The following is a 23,276-nucleotide window of genomic DNA, read 5'->3' as shown; positions in this document are numbered from 1 at the left end:
TTAGTCAGTGGCAGAACCATGGCTGAGAGCCGGGCCTCCTGGTTTCTAGTCCAGGGATTTTTATTTTGCCTGTCTTACTTCATTTATGTGCAGCTAATGTTGCCATACTGTGTACTTTTCTTTCTGGTGGCAAGATATTGGTAAGCATTTCAAGAACAAAATCACTAATATAAAAGCTGAGATTGAAAAATTTTACATTAAACACAGGCAATTCCAACAGAGATTTCCACTTTTATCCACGCACACACTTTCACCCAGTAGCCGGTACTTTCCTTGGGGCTGGGGCTCTCACCTCTCCACTAGCCAAGTGCCTGCGATGCGGTGGATGCACAGCAAACTGCTAACCCACAGGGAGCCTGCACTTTACACTCTTGGTAGTCACCTGGGCAGTCACAAGGCAAGCATCAGTCCACTCCCATGGGCTCTGGAGTTTTGTGGTCAGGCAGATTTTCACCTGGCATAGGACTGACCTCATGGTAGGTACTTCATGAAAATGGGTTGAATGAATGGATAAAGGCCCGCACAGGCTTCCTGTCAGTAACGAGGGAGTCCTGAAAGAAGACAGGCAGGCCTGGAGGGTTGGAGGCAGGGCTACAGTGAAGCCGAGGGCTGGCCACATTTCCCCAGCCCTGATGGTTTAGAACAAACTTTCAGGATCGACGCACTAACGCAGCTGCAAAAAGAGAAAAGATTCTGAAATCCGAGCCTGGCGAGGAGGGCTTGGAGTCTACTGTGAGCTTCGTTTGATTCCCAGCACCAGTGGCTGAAGCACAACAACTGAGGTCACCCATTTCAAGGTTTAAGATGGAGAGGTCAGTGACAAGGATGAGCCTGACATGCTCATCTTAGCGGCAAATGGTCCTAGAACTGAGTGAGGTGCACACCAGATGGAAAAGGTCACAGAAGATCAACCAGAAATCAGGTAAAGGAATCAAGAATATCAAGAGAATAAAGAATGAAGAAATCAGGAATAACACGATAACAAAGATGTCTGTAACCGACATGTCCTATTTTTATCAAAATATCTGCTTTATCCAAAGGTTGTCATACGTGAGTATTCATTTGACCCTAACTCTTCCCTTTTTTGTGCCATGGTCTCTGGAAGTCTTGTGAAACCTATGAACACCTTCTCAGAATGACTTCCAATGTATAACACAAAACACAGAGGGAAACCAATGATACCGAAACACAGTGCTGTCCACAGACCCATTGGGCAAAATGATGCTGAAAGACCCCTGGTCTGAGGTAAGGACAGGTCTCACCATTGAGCATAACTGTGCTGCATGGAACAAGACTTCAGAAGCTGGAACCTGAGACCCTGGATCTCTTTATAGCCAGAACCCTCATTTCTCAAGAAAACATGATAGAAGTTCTTATTAAAGGAAAGGAGTATCCCATTTAAGAAGTGATAGGGATGACAACAGCTCTTACACTGCTTTCCCATACCCCTTTGCCCCCACCCTCTCTGCCATGTGCTTTTCCTCCTCAGCCCCTCTTGCCAAACAGAATGGAGACCAGGAGTTGGCAACACTGGTACAAATTTTAGGTCCTCTCTTTGAAAATACAGTTCTGAATTTTCCATAGGGTTTTCCCCCTTACTTTACTTTTCATCCAAGTAAAATTAACAAATCATCTGACCTATACACATTTCTAAAGAAGAACACTGATATCATTTCAAACAACTTGGGAAGCTACCCCCAAACCTGAAATCCAAATATCCAACATTCTAAAGGAACCTAAACAGTAACAGCCAAACCATACACAGGGCAAAGCACTTCTGCTTTGAAGGAAAGACCCTCATTTTGATCATGACTGTCTGCCAACACACAATGTTCTATCTGTAGCGGGGGTGGGTCTCCATGTAAAGTTTCTAAGTAAAAGTCATAAGAACTATAAATCCTAATTTAATTAAATCGAACTAAGTAAACCCCAAAGACAACATGCTGGGCTAGAAATCAAATCCCAGTAAACAACTGGAAAATGTGGGCACCAGTGATACTAGGACTCCAGAGATTTCAGTAGAAAATAAGTTGCTCTATTGGTATTTGATTAAAAATCTGCTCCCACCTGAGTCAGTGCATTTCATGTGCAGAGTCGATTCAGTTCCACATGCAGAGAGGCCATTTCAATGGAAGGCCTTATGGGAGGAAGAAAACACAAACAACAGCTCCCGAAACCCCAGAGCCACTGAGATGGGGTATGCGGATTGAGATCTGGGAAAGAAAGGGCTATGGCTGTGCCAAATGAGTGAGAAGCACTTTCTCTGAGCAACACTGTAAATGTTGGGGTCCACAGGAAGCCTGGTCTCCACCCAAGCACACACTGCTCCCGCACCTCACTGATCAGCAGACCAACTTTGTAAAGGTGTGGCTCACTTGCTTTTTAGTTCTAAAAACTGTCTTCATAAACTGCACACTAGTACTTCTCTGATTTGGATGAATTTTTAAGCAGACACAGGAAGCAATCATTCAAGTCTAGTTTGCTTTTTATGTGACCCTTGGAAAGAGTCAGCTGACAGGCGAGTCCTTTTTGACGTGTATGTTGTTTTCGAACTAGACTATAGGCAAGTGGTCTATCTTCTCTTTTCTTCATAACCCCACACAGAGCTCCACACACAGAGAGGATCAATCTATCATTCTGATGAACAAGTCCAACCTTTTGTGCCAAAATGGCACAATCTTTTAAATGTGAGGTCAGCTCCAGTCACGTCGGCATCTTAGTTGCCCCCGTTCACTGATATCCTAGTTTTATCAAGTCAGACACATGGAAGTGCCAGGCAAGAAATCTGCAGGAGACCAGCGTTGTGACAGACAAATCGCAGTGTCCAGTGATCATGGGAGAACCAGGGCTCCCATCAACATGATTCATAAGACTTCTCTGATAGAACAAAATCAACAGCTGCTGGTCTTGCTCAAGCCATCTGATAGGGGTAAGTGGTTACCAAGAGGCCTACAGGGAATGAATGAATAGATAATGCAAGCTATATCTCAGAAAAGGAGAAGATAGTCTGATGAAAAAGCAATCTTAATTTATTACAGAAAAACACTGAATTTTATGGTGTTCTGAGCATCAAAGGTAAGTCAAGAGATGACTTTAAATAGAAGTGGGGAGAGTTACAGTGTAAAGCTTGCATGCGTTTCTCTACTAAATGTATTTCCTAATGATTAAAAAAAAATCAGAGCAAGAAGCCCATCCAATCTTGACACTGTGTGACTCTGGGGAGAAGCGTACCCAGCACAATGGCCCTCTTCCTCTCCCAGGGAAGGGCACCAAGTTATCTAGGGCAAGTTCACTTTATACTTAAGGTATAATCTCTTAGAGGAAATTTAAAACAATAACTTGAGACTTGGCAGTTTTATCATCCAAGCTATTGGGCTAGGCTTCAAGCTACTAATCCCTTGAGAAAAAGCACAGCCAGGAGACAGCTAAAACGAGCTTAAGAATGTATATAGTCATTTTATTATAAATGGCTACTTCAGAATCATTTTCTTTGACTTTGACTTTTTTTTTTGCTGAGGAAGATTTGCCCTGAGCTAACATCTGTGCCAATCTTCCTCTGTTTTTTAGTATGCAGGCCACAGCACAGCATGGCTGCTAACACAGTGGTGTAGGTCTACGCCCAGAAACCGAACCCAGGCCACTGAAGTGGAGCATGCTGAACTTAACGTCTAGGCCACCAGGGCTGGCTCTGACTTTGACTTTTTAAAGGCAGGATTCACCATTACACATTTTGGACACACTGCAAAAACAACTTTTCAATCTATATTGTGAAAAAAAGATGGCTCTGACAATTCATCATATTGGTGAGGGGAAAAAAACCACCCACATTTTGGCTATCACTAAAAGCCAAGCAGAAACCTCCTGTTATCAAGGATAAGTGGAAAATTACTGCTTATTATATGGTATTACACAGTTTACAGAAACTGCAAGTGCTCATTACAAACTGAACATCACACTTATCATCAGAGAGGGCAGCCTGAGCACTGGCACACGCGTGCAGCAAAACACGCTCAAGTTCTGAGCCTCCCTCTGGCTGAGGCTATTGTTTCCAGTACAAAGGTGACAAAGAAGTGAACTGGCAGAGCGCGAGGGCTGCAATCCTGCCATCTCTGGGAAGATCTTCCGTGCTCAAAGGCACACTTGAACTTCCCTCAAGCAGGCTGAAAGGAGAAGGAGCAATCTTTATTTCTCTACCAAGGCCAAGCCCACTTTTTTCTACATAGTATATGCTTCCAGATTTAGCCTGCCACTTGCTCTTATAAATGTTATCCCTACTGATTCACTCAGAGAAGATGTGAGGAATCTAGGTGTGTCAGAGTCCACAAATGCTTCTATTTATATTGGGATCAAGGCCTCTCAGTTCCTACTGGTCATGAGCCGACTGCGAAATCTTAACTAATGAGCCCTAGAGAGGAGGAAAGTGCCCAGCCCAGTGCCTGACCTAGAGTAGTGGCTCAAAATAAGTCTGCTAAGTTAATGGATGGATAAGTAACACATTTTTGAGTTATCATGGGCCCATGCCCCACAAATGGGGGGTTTTAGCAGGGCAATGATTCAATATTAGTTGAATAATAGTCTTAATTAAGGAAGTGGCAAAGGAGAATACAGTGCCTGAGATTATCAGTGTTCCATCCCCAAATATGAAAAGTTTAGAAGACTGTGCCCTGTATTCCCTTCTCATTTCCTTAGAAATTTATAAAGTTAATTAATATTAATATAAGAACATGATATTAATGCAACATGAAAGTATAAATTTGAAAATAAGACTAGAAATTTAAAAAATGAATGCATCTGTAATTGTAGATAACAGTACATGCACGTCTTACTAAAAGCCTGATTACTACACTAGTTAATATTATCGGGGCTTCCTGTGCTCACAGGGAAACATAACCACATCTGCATGTGCCTGAGGCTTCCCGTGAGTCCACCTGCAGCACCTAGCAACAGGCAGAGGGTGCTGTGATATGAGGGCCTCAGTGGTGCCGTGAGAGCGTGAACTCTGGATCATATCCTCTTGTTGGTTTAAACTTGTGATCTCAACATTAGATTAGTCTAGGTTTGGATTTTCATTTTAATCAGGAAAAATGAATTGACAAGATTCAGAAATGTGAAACCAACAAACAAGCTTCCGTGAGCCCCTCCTTCCCACCCTCAGCATACCCTAGAGAAGAGACGATACATTTCAAAACTCCAGCAGTCAGAATTTCTATTAAGCCTACATATCCACTGCCGAATCCTACAGAGAATTCAGTCACTCCCTAGAGAATTAGGAAGGGAAAAAAAGAACAATATAAATAAGTTATTTTCATCTAATAGCAGCAGCACCAACCTGTGCTGCCCTCCTTCGCCTGAGCATCATCTCCACAGAGGAAACTCACACTAAAGGCTCTGAGAACCCGAGACGAGGGAGCAAGGGGTATTATCCAGCCTTCTTCCCCAGGGGAAAATCCCGAGTTCTCCAGGACAGTTTAATGTGCAGCTCTGCCTGGAGCTGGAAGGCAAACAAGGCAACTACTCCTCATCTCCCCTTCCAGGCCAAGACTGCTAAGACACATCACTAAGAGTACTAGCGTTCTTTTCCTCGGTTTAGGTTTATTACGTGTGCTCCATACTGTTGTGTTAATTTGGATAAAGAGGTGAAAAGTGTATGAGCTGAAAACCCTCCCTCACACCCTCCAAAGCAGCTGGTAAACGTGCAATTCCAGATGATCACCACTCTGAAACTACACTTTAAAACTTGGTAAGAAATGTTTATTACTGATACTCAGTACATAATTTACAACACCATGGTGAAATTCACTTACATTCCATTTCAAGGGATCGTGAAAAGATGTCAACTGTGGGGAAAATATGTTTTATGGATCTTGGCTTAAAACAGAGGGAAAAAACACATATGTAAGTCTCTTTTGGTAGAAGGAAACAGTCTAATAAATGGCCTAATGAACAGTGTAATGATTTTTTTTTTTTAAGTAGGCAATAGGAAGGAAAAGAGAAGAAAATCAGAGGCTAATATACTCCTCAACCTGGATAACGAAGCCCTAGGTAATCTGGACTTGACCACTGGTATAGAGACTATATTTTTAAAACCAATTTCTAAAGTATGAATTATGATACAGCTAATAGGCTGGACAAATTAATATTCTGTAGAGGAAGTAGTAGTGATAGCAAGGTAGGAAATCATATGAAAATATAAGTGAATTTCTTTGTATTCCATAGCTTCCATCACACCTTCTGGAAGGTGAGTCTATTTCTGATGTACCTTTTTTTAAATCTGAAGTTCATCGAGTCCTTTGGTTGGGAAATTATCAGTTTTTCTAGCTATAATGTGGGCCAGCAGAAGGTTGCTAGGCTCAAAATGTATCTTTTCAGAAAAACTTCCCTAACTCCTTGCCATTTTCTGATCATATCTATATTCTTATGACCCTTCTATGTCTGTTTTTCACATGGTCTTATAGGCCATGCAAAATTCTGGACCCTGCAAAGAGACTCAGAATCAGGAGATCTGGGTTCTAATCTGGATCCTTCCATTAGATGAGAATTTGGGAAAGGCACTTGTGCCTTCTCAGATTCTCATCTGTCAAATGTGAGGCTTGGATTATGATTCCCAAGGTACTTTCAGTTACAATATTTTATGATTATAGGATCCCGTTTTGTGTTTTACACTTTGTGTATGTGTGTGTGATGGTTCCCAAATGTTTGGAAGTTGTGTATATCCTGTAAGTTCCTTTGGAGAGAAATGTCTTCCCGTTTCCTCAGTATTTTCCCTCACAATGTAGCCTTTACCTACTAGGGTCACTCAGCAAATACTAGATTGAATCAGAGTTGGCTGAGCCATGCGTTTGACTGCACACCTTCTAACTAGAGGCTACTCTGGGAAAATCTGGCCCTGTACCTCCAAGAGGGTAAGTCCTGGTACACCTTGAAAAATGGCTCGATTTTTAAAAAGCAAACCTCCTCCCAGCCTAGCCCTTATTTCCTCCCTTTTCTGAAACAGACCCAAGAAAAAGTGAATGTTATCAAGTTATATGTAAACCAATTACAGCGAGCATTGAGCTAATGGAGCAGTTACTTGTGTTTGGGAGGAGAAAGATCAAGGAAGAACTCACAGAGCATTTTTAGCTAGGTCTTGGGATGGGTAGAGACTTAAAGATCAGCCAGTGAAAATAAAGACAAGTAGCTGATCTAAAGCATGGACTCACTTGGCAATAGAAATTGGGCCAGACTGAAAGGAAAGTAGGATACTTGTAAGGAGATAATTAAAAAGGTAAAAGTCAGAAAGTTTAGTGAGAGTCAAAGAGATATGGTAATTACATATTTAAAATCTGGACATGATGTCTAACAGTGGGGCAGAATATTTGAAAACAAGATGTTTGGGAAAAACTGGTCATGTAGAGACAGAAGATGATGCAGGAAAGGATCTGAGGCTTTTCTCAGTAGACCACTGGAGATGCCTGTACAGGGGAGTAAGGAATCACAGCCAGACCAACCCAGCAACAGTGTGCCAGACACGAATGGAAACAGATGCAATCAGAGTAGAGATGCAGGGTAATCCATTAGAGGCCACTACAATACTCTGGGAGGAAGGTATGAGGGTCTGAATTAAGATGGAGGCAATAGGATAGAAATAAAGGATGAAAGGGTAAAAAAAAGAAAAGATTTAGTACCTAACTGGCTGTGGAGGGCAAGGAAGAGGAACGAGTCAAAGGCATAACAGATGCCCAGGAGAAGGGGGTTGCCACCAACACAACCAAGGACATCATAGGAGAGGAACTGCTGTATGGGGAAAGATAGCAATGAGTTAGTTTGAAACAAGCTGAGTCCGAGAAGTCATTCTAGAAGGGGCCAACATTTAATGGAAAATATGAATGGAAGAGACAGCTGAAGCCAAAAGGATAAATCAGATAGTCAAGGAAGAGCGCCCTTTCAGCTCTGAAATTGTTTCTATGCACATGCTGGACCCCGGAACTCATAGGAACACTTTTTTTCCCTTTTCTTTTTTCAGTCTAGGAAGAAAACATGAGCCTCTTAGCACTCTGGGATAGAGATGAGTCAGCACTAACCATGCATGATTACCAAGACAGCACTTCCGTTAGGACCCAGAGGCAAACCGAGGCAGGTCGCATTAAGAAGATATGATCAAAACTACACTGACCTTCCTTCCTGCTGCCTTTGTTCACTGACTAACGAACAGGCTCTACTTTCCTTTTTTGCAGATGAGCATGCTGACCATTTATTTTTATAAATGGACTTCTAGGACAACTGTTATTCTGGTGTCTCTCTGTGCTCAGTTTGCTTGCTACATTAGGGTTCTGTGACTCTGACTAGAGGTCCAGTGAGGGGCAGTCTGCATTGCTTCACTGGCAGCGCCCATCTCAGGGAAGGGGTTAATCAAGGGTTGGTCATGGTAAGGGGTGCCTCCCGAGCAGCCCTCTGGACAGTGCTGCGGCTGGCCCCTCTGCAGCCATCCTGTAACCATGGGAAGGATCCAGAGCTCCAGGATTTCAGAGCGAGGTCTGCTCTGTTAGACTCTACCCTGCTGGGAGAGGTACATGGAATGCTTTGGCAAGGGTTTTAGAGTTCCTCTCCAGAGATTAAGGCCAGTTTTTTTTTTAACCTTTTACTTTGAAAATCCAGAGAAACAACTGAAACCTATTAACCTGACAAATTTGGGATTTTAAATCAAATCAATTTCCAAAGCGAAAGGGGCACAGCTGGCAAACACTTTTTAAAGCACCTGGCCCCTCCATAAAGAAAAACTTTACTCTAAGAGTGGTTAAAAATAAAAGTAATGGACTTCCAGTCAGTAACCAATCTCAAGTGATAAACTGTTACTGGGGGATCCAAGTCATTAACTTGAGGGGCAAAGATAGATGTGGAGACCAGAGAAAACTGAACCTCTGGCAATGACTGAATCTGCAGAGTAAGGTTGTGAATGAATCAAGGATGACAGATCAATAATGGATTAATAAAGAGAAGTAGGGAAGACACACTCCTAGTCTATAAGGACTACATTATCGGGGCAACGAGCAACTTTTATTCTCTCCCACAAACTTTTCCTTTCTCCATCTGAGCAAGGAAGCAAGGAAGTGACAGCATCTGAGCTAGGATGGACACACTTCCTGATTAAGCCCTGTGAAGACAACAACTTCAGGCAAATGAAACCAACATGTATGCATGACTGGAGACAGAGTGGTAGCACTCATCCATTCATTCATTCAGACAGCAATACAAGTGCTAGTTCCTTGCTAGGCTACCGTGGATAAGAGTGAGCAAAACAGACCACATCCCTGCTCTGATGGGGCTTACATTCTAGTGGGGAAAAACAACCTTATTACTTAATTTAATAACCACACTAAGGAATGGGTCATTGCAAACTGCAATATCAGCTGTGAAGGAAAGTAGCTCGGTTCTATGAGAGGGAATAACAAAGTGATTTGGCTGACATGGGTGGTCAGGGCAGACTTTCCTGAGAAAGTGGCCTTTGAGCTGAGAACAAGGGATAACGGGGGTCAACCAGACAAAGGGCAGGGGTGTGGTCTCCAGACAGAGCCATGGCATTTGCAAGGGCTCTGTGAGAGGACAGAGCATGATGCCTGGTAGGACGTGAAAAGGTGATGTGAACTTGGAGAACAATGCGGGATGAGTCCGGGGAAGCAGGACGGGGCTAGACTGGGTAGGCACTCTAGACCATGTGAAGAATTCTGGTCTTCATCGAGAGAGCAATGGGAAGCCAATTAAGTGTTCTAAGCAGGTATATCAGAGTTGTGCTTGAAAAATCCCACCTGGCTACAGCTAGTAAAGTAAACTTGAGGGAGGGTGCAGAGAGAGTGTGTGTCTGTCTGTGTGCGTGCACACGTGTGCGTGCTGGGGGCAGTTAGCAGAGAGGAGTAGAGAGGAGAGAGATGATGGCAGCTGGACTAGCGTGGTCTTGATTGATTTTTGTCATTTGGAATATAATATTAACATGAAAGTTATTTCCATAATAAAAGAAAAATCTTTTTGACCCCATATATTTTAAGCGTGCTCACATAGCTCACAAAGAAAGTTTTATTGAGGTATTCTTCATTTTTTTTTAAAACAGGGATGGAAAAAATTATTATCTTCACAGAATAACATGGCTCCTGGGTTAAGCAAGGAAGAGGGAAAAGAGCTCTCGGTTTCTCCCTTCTGGTCATGTGCTATCCAAGGGGACTTCATTTCCTTCTAGCTCCTTCACCTGTCAGTCAGATGTTCTGGGTGGAGAGGACCCTCTTCACTGGTGGTCACACAACCTGCTGATAGCTCTATATTTAGAACTCAGTTCACATACTTAGCATCAAAGTTTACTTTCCACATGGCTTCCAACATATGGGTAAATTTTTGCATAAAAACTTTCTGCAGTACAAAAGATAAATCCTTCTCTAGATGGGCAGGTATGAATCAATGACTCCCAAGTGATGTTTTCTACTCCAAAATATTCATCTACTCACGGAACTTCCTAACCTCACAAACCAGTGCTTGATTAACAAGTGTCTCCCAGTCTCGTCTAAGAGAGAGATGCTTCCACAGGGCAGGCTCGGAAAGCTCATCATTAACACAGGAGTCTGCCTACTAGCAGACTTGTCCTCTGTGTGTGTGTGTTTTATCTGAATTCTGTTAATTTTTCCCATTCCTCTTACAGGTACATGTTTCTTTATCATTCAAGTTCTAAAACTCTTGACAAAATTAACACCCAATGTTTGCCCTTTAAAAAAAACCGAGGAAAGAACATGACTGGCTTTTTTCATTACTGTCAAATGCTGTGTAGAAAAATGGAATTAAGTATGAAAGGGGAAAAATAAAATCTCCATCCAGCATGTAAAAGTGACAATTACACAACCAGAGCCCTTTAATTGACTCACACTTCAAGCAGGAGCAAGGAAGCACACTCCCAACCTTGCAGGGCAGGGATCTGAGGAGAGCAGCTCGTCTGTTACCACAGCAGAGACTCGCAAGAAATAGCAATATTTCAGTACAGGACCCATGTGACAGCCAAGAGCTGCAATCCCGTCCTGGAAACTAAAACTTGACACTAGACATGAACTTCTTCTCATCAGCAGTCTCAACAGTGAAGACAATTCCTCCTTTAAAACCAAACCCACTCGCCTTCTATTGCATCATATTAGTGACCCCAAGCCCTTTACATACAATCCCCAGGTCACATGATTTGCAGTGACCTCCTGGAACTAACCCAAGATTCTCATTTTGTTAAGTGTCAGGCTAAGAAACAAAGCTGCTGGAAAGAAAGCTTTCTCAACTTTATCACTAACAATGGCAAAGATGATGCAGGCAAGGTAAACAGTCTAGGTTTAAATGTCCTGTTTTTCAATCTTGCTACCCTTTGCAAGAGTTTACTGAGGCTGTGACTCTCCACCTTTAATTTATCCCATTGTGCTCAACCACTGAAGCACTTAGAAAAAGAAACATGACTCCCGTTCTAAGATTCCTAGGGAATAAATAGCGCCAGCCACAGAAACAGCTCAGAACAGACCGCTGCCCTTCCCCAGGACTGAATGACAGTATATTCAGCAAGGGGGGCACACTGCTTCTCAGCTATGAAGACCATGATGCTTAAGACCGGGGAGCAGACGAGCTGATCCCACAGAGGCCTTTCCAGGTGACACAGAGACTGTCAAAGTGCTTCTCAGGGAAGGCACAGGGGAGAAATCTGTAAAGTTAGGACGCCATAGAAATTGCCTGCTCCAAGGTCTCAAGTAGGCCAGGCCCCTCTGAGAGGGGAAAGCCAGGTGGAAATGGACTTTTGAAGTCCTGGGGATAGGTAAAAGGAAGAAGTGCTCTCGGAGACCTGGGCTTTAAGAGGCCCCAGGGGAGCAGCACAAGGAGAATATAGCTCAGGTGTCCTTTTCAGGGAAGCACAACTTGTGCTTGGGTAAGTGGCTTCAAGGTTCTGAAAAGCTACTGGGATATTGCTGTGTACAGCACTTATTTAATTTCTTTAATTTATTGCTGGCAGTGAATAAACCATACCACCCTGCCAGCATATGCTACTCAAATAGTGGCAAGGACAAACATCGATAAAACATTTACGGCTGCAGCAAGAAAAAAAATCTTTTTCAAATAAGGTTTTCTTTTCGATTTTAAAAGAAATACATGTGAATTGGTCAAAAATCTAGAAAACTAGAAATAATTTCCATAATTCTAATACACAAAGGCAACCATTATTAACATTTTGGTATATTTCCTTCTGGCTTTCTTCTTCCATAATTTTTTTTCCTACTTGTAATAATACTTCTATAATTTTGTACCCTGCTTTAAAAAAAGTCTTATTATGTAAGTATTTTCTTAAGTTATTAAAAACTCTTTACGACATCATTTTTAATGAACACTTATGTTGGAGATGAAAACTTATTCACAAGGGAATCTGAATAGTATATCTGGCAGGCAGACAGAAATTCTGTGAGAAAATTAAGTTAAAAGCTAAAAACACTAGCTAGGTCTAGATTATGACCACAGAATTCTCAAGTGGAAAGAGAAAATTTTCAGCATTACCCAATTCTTTATATCTAATCATCTACATTTGCCAAAATGTTTGCCAAGGGCGTAGTCTTGGACAGATGATGGCAGGCAGAATTGTTAGTCAATGGGACGATGACAAAGTGAAGAAATGGCTAAAAAATGAATATGAATGAGGTCAATATGCTAAGGAGTACATGCTGGGAGGAAAGAAGACAGCTACGTAACATGGGAGAAATGCAGACAGGCACAAAGAAGGGAATGACACGGATCTGGGATCCCTAGGGAGTATCAACAGGCCACGCAGCAGAGCTTTTGGGAAATTAGGTTCAAGATGGCTGGCACTGTAGGCACATTTACCTTTCTCCCTTCCTGGAAACTAATGAGGAGACATCAAAGAAATACAAAGGGAATACATTCATAAAGGTGTTGCAAACTGTAGGGAAGGAAATTAGCAAGTCAAGATTTTGATGAACTTCTAGAAAATGGTAGGTGGATGAAATATTACTCATAAAACTGACGGGAACTGGCAGATTGCCATATCGAAGCAAACTGAGCAGGATGGATGAAAAATGACCCACATCTGGCCATATCATTGTGAAATTTAAGACCTCCAAGGAGGAAGAGAAGATCCTAAAGGCTACTATCAGGAGAAATAAATCATACAAAGAATAAAGATCAGAATGATATCACTTCTCATCAGCAACATTAGATGCTAGATGGCAATAAATCTAAGCTTTCGAAATTCTGAAGGAAGTGAATTCTATACCCAGTCAAACTATGATTCAGGCATGCAAGAATTCTGAAAATTTGCTTTCCACATTCCCTTTCTGAAAAAAATTACCTACAGATTTACTCTGTGCAATGCTCAAGAGGTTTAACTAAGACCCAACCAACTCATATTTGGCTTCAGATTCACCCAGGAGAAAGAGAAAAGGAAACACAGCATGCCACTAGGGTAGCAGCAGGTACTTCTCCTCAGTGGGAGTTCTTGTAGCAGGCTACACAATTGTACAGGAGCTATTCCTGTTGGCACGCAGGTGACAGCTCAGGTGAGAATGCACAAGACTCACACTGGGCAGGCGTGCGGCCACTCTGGCTTAGAAGTCTTATATTCCAAATCGTCCTGTAACCACGCCATAAACACAGATCCCAGAATTTTCACGAGGGCTGTGCCTAGTCACAAGTCATCACACTCAGGAAACCCAAACTTGTGGCTTCCACCTAGATATTTACAGTCCTCCCAGGCCAGATGCAATTTACCAACCAGGGGTAACTTTTTTCATAAGCAAAGCTGCCCAATAACACAGCTGTCACTCCACTTCTATCAAGTTTTCAGGGAACAGACCTAGAAGGGCAACTGGGCCCAGGGTCAGTATCTCACTGCAAAGCAAAAAGGGTTTGTTTACCCTTTGCCCACATTCTACAGAAAGAAAAAGAAACATAAGAAATAGTGGAACCAACTTAGGTAGGAAAGAAAAAGAAATTTTAGGATCACAGCTGTAGAGTAGGCCTCGGAAGCAGTCTGTTCAAAATTAACCAAAGAACAAACAGAATGCCTCAGAAGCTTCTGTAACAGGAAAAAGCAGCAATTAGGAACTGTAGGAAACAAAAAGCTGGCTAACATGAAGCTAGTTATTTTTATTTGTGGAATAATTCTGAGTAAGAAAATCGAATCTATTAGATGTGAACACAGAACAATTCTTCTGAGAGGCACAAGTTTAGTGACATAGAATAATATTTCCCTCATCACAGATCTGAAGAATTACTAAACGTGTAGTGAACAATGTTTATATAATCAGAATATTATAATTAGTTTTTATTAATTTTCCCTTTTCAGGATCAATTTAAATGGAAGATTTAACTATAAGTTACAGAACAGAAAATAAATATCATAAATCTTCACAATGTCAATGTGGTGGGACAGCTAACAGAAGATGGGGAGAGGGAGAAGGAAATGCAGGGACGGTAATTTCTTCATTAACATCATAGAGAGTCAAGAAATACTGTCTAGGGGCTGGCCCCGTGGCCACGTGGTTAAAGTTCCATGTGTTCCACTTTGGCGGCCAGGGTTCACAGGTTCGGATCCTGGGCACAGACGTATTCCAACCATCAGCCATGCTGTGGAGGCATCCCACATACAAAATGGAGGAAGACTGGCACAGATGCTAGCTCAGGGCGAATCTTCCTCACCAAAGGTGGGGGAGAAATATTGTCTGCAATTGATGGGTCAAAAAAGAGAAGGTTAAGTATGTTGTTTAATTTTAAAAGCTAAGAAATAGCAGAACTAAAAAGAAAAACATAACTAACAAAAAATGAGGACTGGTTAAGTGAGCTAAATTCCTCATTTTTTTATGGCAAGGAGTTAGCAAAGCTGATAAATTAATAACAGAGATATAAAAACATTATTTATAGTTGGGAAGTTACAAAAACTAAAAAAATAGTCAAAAGTAGCTACTTCTGAGGAATAGAACAGAGATGGGAGGGTAAAATTTTATTTTTCACTTACATCTTTTTTATTGTTTAAATTATTTTCCATGTGTATGTTTTACATTTTTAATAAAAAAAAAACTGATGTTAGGATCTTACTGTATTGACATGGATTTAGGGTTCAACAATTTAGAGGACATTAGAGAAAAGGAATCAATGATTGGAAAGTGAAGTCTTTTGAAATAAGGTTAAATGGTACAGGATTAGATTATGTGAAAACAGAGAGGTAAAAAGTAATTTTATAAAATCAGTCACTGCATTTGTGACAACATGGATAAACCTTGAGGGGCATTATGCTAAGTGAAATAAGTCAGACAGAGAAAGACAAATACTGTATGATCTCACTTACATGTGAAATCTAAAAAACAAACGAACTTACAGAAACAGAAGAGATTGGTGGTTGCCAGAGATGGGGGCGGGGGGAGGGAAACAGGTGAAGGTGGTCAAAAGGTACAAATTTCCAGTTATAAGATAAATAAGTTCTTGGAAGGTAATGTACTGCACGGTAACTACAGTTAACAAAACTGTACTGTATATTTGAAAGTTGCTAACAGAGTAGATCTTAAAAGTTCTTATCACAAGAAAAAAATTGTAAGTAGGTGAGGTGATGGATGTTAACTCACTGTGGTAATCATTTCACAATACATACGTATCATCAAATCATTATGTTGTACACCCTAAACTTATATAATTTATATGTTGATTATATGTCAGTAAGCTTGAAAAAAACCAAAATCAGCCAATACAAGAACAGGATTATCTATGATAGAAAATGAGCCTTTACCCTGAAAGCAAAACAAGAAAAGCTCGCACGGCAGCAGAAAGGACTCCAGATACCACTAAAGGAGAGTATCCTGCCCCAGGAGCAGGCACTCAAGGCAGATGCTGGAGAATCTCACTCCCTAGGAATTCGTCAGAGGATAGCAAAAATCTGTCCTCTGACTTCTTGACCCGGTAGAATGCTAGCAAGAGGCAGCGCTATGATCCTTAAAGATCGTGTAGAATTTCATTTATAACATGGCTCACATACTTTATTTCAATAAAAAACAGGCTATAATTCTTAAGTCCTCTCTTGAAGATTGCTCTGGAGTATATTAATTAAAAAGGAAACTCTTTCCTCTTTTATCATCTGCATATCTTCTATTATATTTCTTAAGGGCTACCTCGAAAACGGGAAACACAAAGGATTCAGGTTATGCCTAGAGATATAAAATGATAACCTTTGGCCCCACAGACTGTTAGAGGGTTAACAGGCACTTGCCTTCTTGCTACTATACTTGTTCTTCCAATATATCATTTATTTATTAATTGGTAAAACGCTGCTGTAGCATCAAGTGCTAACATACAAACTTAAAAACATATAAATTATCTAAATCTACCAACTAATGGGAACAAAAAATTAAAAAGAGGAAAAAAGGATGCTGATGACCTAATGGGAGAAGATCTAATGAATGAATGGGGTTTTGAATCAAGAAAAATATCCATTTAAATAAATATAAAATCATTATGATATGCACATAATCAGTAGTTAGTCAACCAGTTCTTGTTAAAAATCTACATTGTATAACACCTTCAAGGGGGACATAAAAGAGAGAGATGAGGAATCCAATTTACAACACATAAAATGACAGAAGAGATGGATGATGGTAACCAGTGAGATGTGTAAATGATGAGGAAGCAGAGGGTCTGGCCTGTGAGCTGTGTACCCAATAAGCACTGACTCTGGAAAGATAAATGGGTGGTTGTTCATGGGCCTTGAAGAACTCCTATTGTATAAAAAGGGTTCTAGGAGCTGGGAAATGTTAATCACTTCATTTCTCAGTTTTCATCACCCAGCTTGGTTTAGCTTTCTAGTAATGATTTGGGGTACTAGGAGGCAATGTGGTACAGTGGAAAGAGCCCTTCATTTTCTTTCTTTCTTTCTTTCTTTCTTTTTTTTTGCTGAGGAAGACTAGCCCTGAGCTAACATCTTTTGCCAATCTTCCTCTTTTTTTTTTTTCACTTGAGGAAGATTAGCCCTAAGCCAACATCTATGCCAATCTTCCTCCACTTTATATGTGGGTCGCTGCCTCCGCATGGCTGACGAGTGTAGGCCCATGCCCAGGATCCAAACCTGCAAACCCAGGCTGCTGAAGAAGAGCACACTGAATTTAACCACTACACCACAGGGCCGGCCCTGCTTCATTTTCTTTTATAAAATGTGGACAATAGACCACAAGGTGTTTTGTATTCTGGAAAAAATGAGATAAAATATATGAAAGTAATGGAATACTAGTTAGTAAATAATTGTTAGTTTTCTTATGCTATGGCAGAGTGGCTACAAGATTTGTGCTCTACTGAGAAGTGGCTGCCCAGGCAGGAACTGACTACATTTCCCAGTCATACTAGCATCTAGTGTGCAACTGACTATGCTCACTACACCCAGGCCAAGGCTGTTTAGAACCAGGTATGTGTTCTCTCTGTTCTCTCGCCAGCTGCCAGCTAGATGCAGATGATGCTGATGAGGTACTAGATAACGGCACAACCACAAGAAGGAAGACCCCTGGTTCCTCATTCACCTGTGGAGAGGAGCCTCTTGACAATCAGGGACACCCATACTGACTGTTACATGACTAAGAAATAAACTATGTGTTAAGCCACTGAAATGCTGAAGCCACTACTTGTTATAGTAGCAAGTGTTACCCTAGCCAATACAAACATGCTATATGGTAATTACTATAATAATAATGGTGAGTGTCAGACATTGCATTAAGAAGCCATCATTAATGCAATTATGAAATCTTGGCCAAATAAATACACGAAAAGATGTTCAACATCATTAGCCATCAGGAAATGCAAATCAAAACCACAGTGAGATGTCACTTCATTTCCACTAGGATGGCTATGAACAAAAAGAAAGACAATAACAAGAACTGGCAAGAATGTGGAGAAACTAGAACGCTCATATACTGCTGGTGGGAATATAAGATGGTGCAGCTGCTTTGGAAAATTTGGCAGTTCCTCAAAAATTGAAACATAGAATTACCATAAAACCCAACAATTCTAATCTTAGGTGTACACTTGGGAGAATTGAAAAGATATATTCATGCAAAAACTTGTACAGGAATGTTCATAGTAGCCATACTCATAATAGCCAAAAAGTGTAAACAATTCAAATGTTCATCAACGATGAAAGGATAAACAAAATGTGATATAAATATTTCCATATGATGGAATATTATTCAGTAGTAAAAAGGAATAAAGTTCTGATACATGCCACAACCTTGAAAACGTTACAAAAGATCACATACTATATGATTCCATCTATATGAAATGTCCAGAATACACAAATACCTAGAGACAGAAAGTAGATTATTGGGTGCTGGGGCTGTGGGAGCTGGAGGGAAATGAGGAGACTGCTCATGGGTAGGTGGTTTCTTTTTGGGGTGATGAAAATGTTTTGGAACATTAGATAGTAGTGATGGTTGCACAACTCTGTGAATACACTAAAACCCAGTGAATTGTACAATTTAAAAGCATGAATTTTATGGTATGTGAATAATATCTCAATTTAAAAAAAAAGAAATCTCAGCTATTTGCTTTGTCTTGACTCCCAGAGAATCTGGCTCTACACAAAAAGGCACTGAGCTCTTTTCAAGTAATGACTAAGAAAAAGTATGAGAGAATCTTCTAAGATGCTGCAAATGTGCTAATTTTGAGCAGAATGGTAGTCACATGGGCATATGTACATATAAATATTCATTCTAGGCATGATTCTAGGCTGGTCAGAACCCACAGAATCCTTCCTCCTGGCTTCCCTCACAACCAGGCAAGCTCAAAGAGCCCCAACGCCATATGCATGAAATGCCTCTGTTCGTCTATGGCGACCTAAGGTACAAGCTTTCCCTAGTTTGGGTAACAGTGTAGCTAACACGGAGATGAGATAAATATTTAAAGCTAACCCCAAGAATGAGATGAGGGTGCGGAATAGGATAGAGTCCCAGAATAACTACTAAAGTGTGTATCGTGTCAGCAAAATTCTCTAAGGGAAGAAAGAAGTCCTAAAGATGTAGTGTGGGATGTGGTGGGAGGACCCAAGAGAGGATTGTATATGCAAAGTATCTTTCTTTTCTCTGCTTAGGTACATGCCATATTCAAAAGTCAAGTTCAAACCAAAAAATAAGGAAAGCTTGTGTGGTCATATAAAATAAATTCTCATCTAAGTACTTAATAGTCAAAACTGAAGTGAAGGATCACAGGAACATCTTCAACGTCCAAATAAGGATACAATTTGGTGCTTCCATGAATCTTCATTGGAACCTTGTGAAGCCATCAGAAAAACTGTCTTTTAAATTGGAATAAACTCCTGAAATGACAAAACTTACTTGCAGGAGACTTTAGTTCTGTCGGCTACCATGGTCCACTGTTGCTGGTTGGTGGAGACCTCAACGTAGTAGCTATAGCTTCGATCGTCACAGTCCCAGAGTAATAACCTGAATCAAGGGAAAAACATAAGAATGCCATGAATGCTGTAACTGGCTGCAGGCATAAGGGAAGCTATGTCTACTCTATCCCTCCCACCTGTCTCATTTTCCCACCACACTTCCGGAACTGGAGAAAGAAAGTAAATCCTCAAACAAAAGTATGAAGAGAGAAGGTGGGGACAGTACACAGCTTTCAGAAAGGTTTTAGACAGCATAAACAGATCACCCCTACTGATTCCCTTCAATTCTCCTGAGTAGTGAACCTCTTGAAGTACTCTGAGTGAATCAGACAGGATTCCACACTATTGTTTTTAAGTGTCCAATAATTCTGCTCTTACATTATGCCAGCTTGCCTGATAAGAAAGCGAATCATTTCCCTCATTAGTCATTTCCTCGAATATTACTCTAGTCTTTCAGCATTTTTATGCAGCTAGCCTATGTTAATTTATATTTATGTTGAACAACCTAAAAGTGTAGTTTTTGCTTTATGTTTGTCTGGCTCTCAGAATGATTATGAGCCTTTTAGAAAGATCTTTCTCTTTTTAAAAAATTTGACTCCAAATGCGGCCTCTGTTCATAGTGTGTGTTCCACACATGTTCTGGGCTGAAGTCATTCATAACTCTGCCAAGATTAAAACCAGGAAAAACCTTCAAATTAATTAATCATTGTCTTTACTTGACAGCCCTGGTAACAGGCTCTTTGGGAGTCAATGTTGAGGCTATTTCCCCAATGGGATTTTGGATTCTCATAATCCCTATCCTTCTGGATAATCAAGAGCGAGTGTTTCTACCAGTGTATCCAGATGAAAATAATCAGTCCCTTTTGGGGTAGATCTAATCAGATCTCGAAATATTTCATGGAGAAAGACTGCCCTGAAGATACGGCATATGGAGACGATAAAAAGGAAGACCAATTATGAGTATCATAAATGCTCTTGCAGAGATTCTTGGAGTGACAACATATTGCAAGAATTTTTAAAGTGTGCATATTGTATCTCCTAGTAGCTTATTCTATAAAGTCCTCCAATTTGTTTCAAGGAAAATTATTGTTTAAAAATTATTTTATAATTTTTTAATTTAAAATTATCATTTTAAAATCACCTGTAATTCTAGTAATTTTATAAACACATACACATGGTACAAATTGTAACTTGCTTCTTTTGCTTAATGATCTATTATGAACACCTTTTTGTATCATCAAATATTCTTCCTTATCATATGTACTGGCTGCATAGCGTTTCACTATATGGATGTCTCTTAATTTATTTAATCAGTCTCTTATTATAGAACACTTGCATAGTTGATAATATTGCACTGTTAAGCAAACTCTGTGATGAACAGTCTTAAGCTAAACCTATGGTTACTGCCTTTCAAAGTTTCTGTAAGTGAAGCTCCTGGAGCAGGCATGTGAGGCCTTGACACATATTACAAAACAGCTGCACACCACTCCCCTCTCCCCAAACAAAACTCTATACCAATCGATACTCACACTACCAGCAGTGCACAACAAATGCCTGCTTCTGGGCATGATAACCAATATTGTGTAATATTTTTAAAAATATTGCCAATTGGATAGATGAAATATATCTCATTAATTTGCAGCTTTTTACTTATTACTGAACTTTGAACATTTTACCCATTTTCTACTTATATTTATCCTTTTGTTAATGACTTACAAGATGCCCTCTATATTTAAAGGATATTAATCCACTGCCTATTGTAATTTGCATGCTGAAGATATTAATTTTTATTAGCCTAGTCTATCGATCTTTACCTTAATAATTTCTCCTGGCCTAAATTCTTTTTTCTGAACAGCAGCCAAATGCATATGCTGGTTGAGACATCTCCTCTCTATTCCTCTATTAAGAGTCCCTAGGGGCAGGAAATGTGGGGTCACGGTGACTTCTGAGTAGAAAAGGGACACTGATGGATCTGAGGTTATGAAGCCTAGGCCTCAGACTCACCTACACTCTGCAGTTTTTAAGGGAGATTCTAATTCAGGTGCCAGGATGCATATTTGCTTGGAATGTAGGCTTAGCCAGGAATAAAAACCCCTTTGTTGATTCAGCTGAAAAAAGTAAGCACAGCCTAAGGACACGAAAGGAAAAACTGGCTCAATTTCTTTTTTTCCATGGAGAGGAATTTTGTTCTAATAAGGCACAACTGAAAACCCACCAACTCCCTTCACTTCTTTCCCTGCCAGCAAAGTCTGTTCCTATGTCTTTGCACCTGCAACAACACAGATATTTCTGGCCTGTAATCTGCTGGGGAATGTTTGCCCAGTGAGCTCGCCCAGGACAGACATGCTCCCTCTGACTTTAACTGACAGGAGTTCCTCAAACATACTCCCACATGTACATACTTCCACCATATATCAGAAGCCATTTTCAAAAGGGGGTGAATAAAGGAAGTCTCTGGCCAAGATCTACTGATGCAGATCGGGTCTGTGTTTAGCTGTTGCCACCAGCCCCTCTATCCAATGAGCACGGCATGAAACACCTGATGAAATGAAACGTGGTCTCCGCCATCTTCCCTTATTCTCACTGTGGAGTTTCCCTTAAAAGCAGTGAAGTGCTGGGTTTTTTTTAATTGATTAGCAGATGTGATTTTGCTTACATCTTCCATAAATGCTCTGGCCGGCTGCATACCATTGATTACTGGGGTTCAGTTCACAGCAACTAATTGCTCTTCTTGCTGGTGTTTTGATACAAAATTCAATAGCGAATATGTTTTCAAAACTCTTGTCTTTGTGGCTTGAGTCAGAAGTGACTCGAGGCAAACCCAGTGGACTGAGTTTTCCCTTCTTTAAAATAATTGCTCTCTCATCAGTCTGTGAAGAAAGTTTCCAAATTCTAGCATTCTAATTGGAAAGTCTGCATTATGCATGCGATGACAAACTATGTTGTGCTGAATGGCATTTTTTTCATCCCTTTCTTAAGGGATTAATTCTGTGCCAGATTGTGAACAATGGCTGAGGTTTCACAGTTGAGATCAACAGCTTCTGCACTGTACTGGTGTCTTTTAGACTGGCAGCAAGTGTCTGTTTTGCCTGTTTCTAAATGTCCCTCTTTCACAGGAGACTCCACCGGATGCCTGGGGCCATGACTGCTGCTGTTGCAGAGTTTTCTCATTTGGGTGAAAACAGACAACTAAGGGAAGATCAACTGCCAGGATCTTAGTAATAATAATAATAATAATTTATATCATCAAATCCATTTCTAATCTCTCAGCCAAAATCAAAGATACTTTGACATCAAAAATTTGTACAGACTATTCTGTATTAAAGATCTTCAGAAATTAAGTTCTTTAGAAATAACTGTCTTCCATTCAACAATTCAACAAATATTTACTGAGTATTGACTAATGACATTAGGTAAGTCACTTAACTTACTTGTTCTTCAGTTTCATCTCTTGTGAAACGAAAGGTCTAGATTTAATGGTTTCTAAGGGCTCTTCCAGTTCTAACATTTTATAATTCTCTGCAACAGCATATGCAGTAGGGGTGGCTTTTTTGGGGCATATCTGTCCATTACACAGTAACTCCTCTCTCTAAGAAGTGTTTCTGGCCCAACCTTGAGATGGACATGGGGGGTTCTGAGTTTGGTTTGTAGACCTGACTGCATTCTAGGAAGACACATGACCCATCCTGGGCCAATCAGATTTTGTCTCTCAAAAATTTACAATTATGTGAGATTCTAGCTGAATTGCCCCTGTTCACTTTGTGGAGATTAATAACGGAAACCTTAACTAAGTTGGAGTAGGGAAGGCCTGTAGGGGAAGCTCTCACTCCCTATCACACATCGTCAATTACACCAAACAGGAAGAGAGAAA

The 23,276-nt window shown here is 40.6% G+C and overlaps 1 protein-coding gene across 1 annotated transcript in view; it reads right to left on the bottom strand.

Moving 5' to 3' along the window:
* Nucleotides 1-23,276, bottom strand: part of BTBD9 (BTB domain containing 9) — a 381,549-nt gene that overhangs the window by 59,353 nt on the left and 298,920 nt on the right. The window contains exon 9 of the mRNA XM_014830910.3: nt 19,347-19,454. Within this exon, the coding sequence (XP_014686396.2) occupies nt 19,347-19,454 (108 nt within the window). The remainder of the gene's footprint in view (nt 1-19,346; nt 19,455-23,276) is intronic.

This window comes from Equus asinus, chromosome 8 (assembly GCF_041296235.1).
Source record: "Equus asinus isolate D_3611 breed Donkey chromosome 8, EquAss-T2T_v2, whole genome shotgun sequence".
Classification (NCBI taxonomy): Eukaryota; Metazoa; Chordata; class Mammalia; order Perissodactyla; family Equidae; genus Equus; species Equus asinus.
The sequence above is the reverse complement of the archived record's forward strand: the minus strand, read 5'-3'. Positions and strand labels throughout refer to the sequence as shown.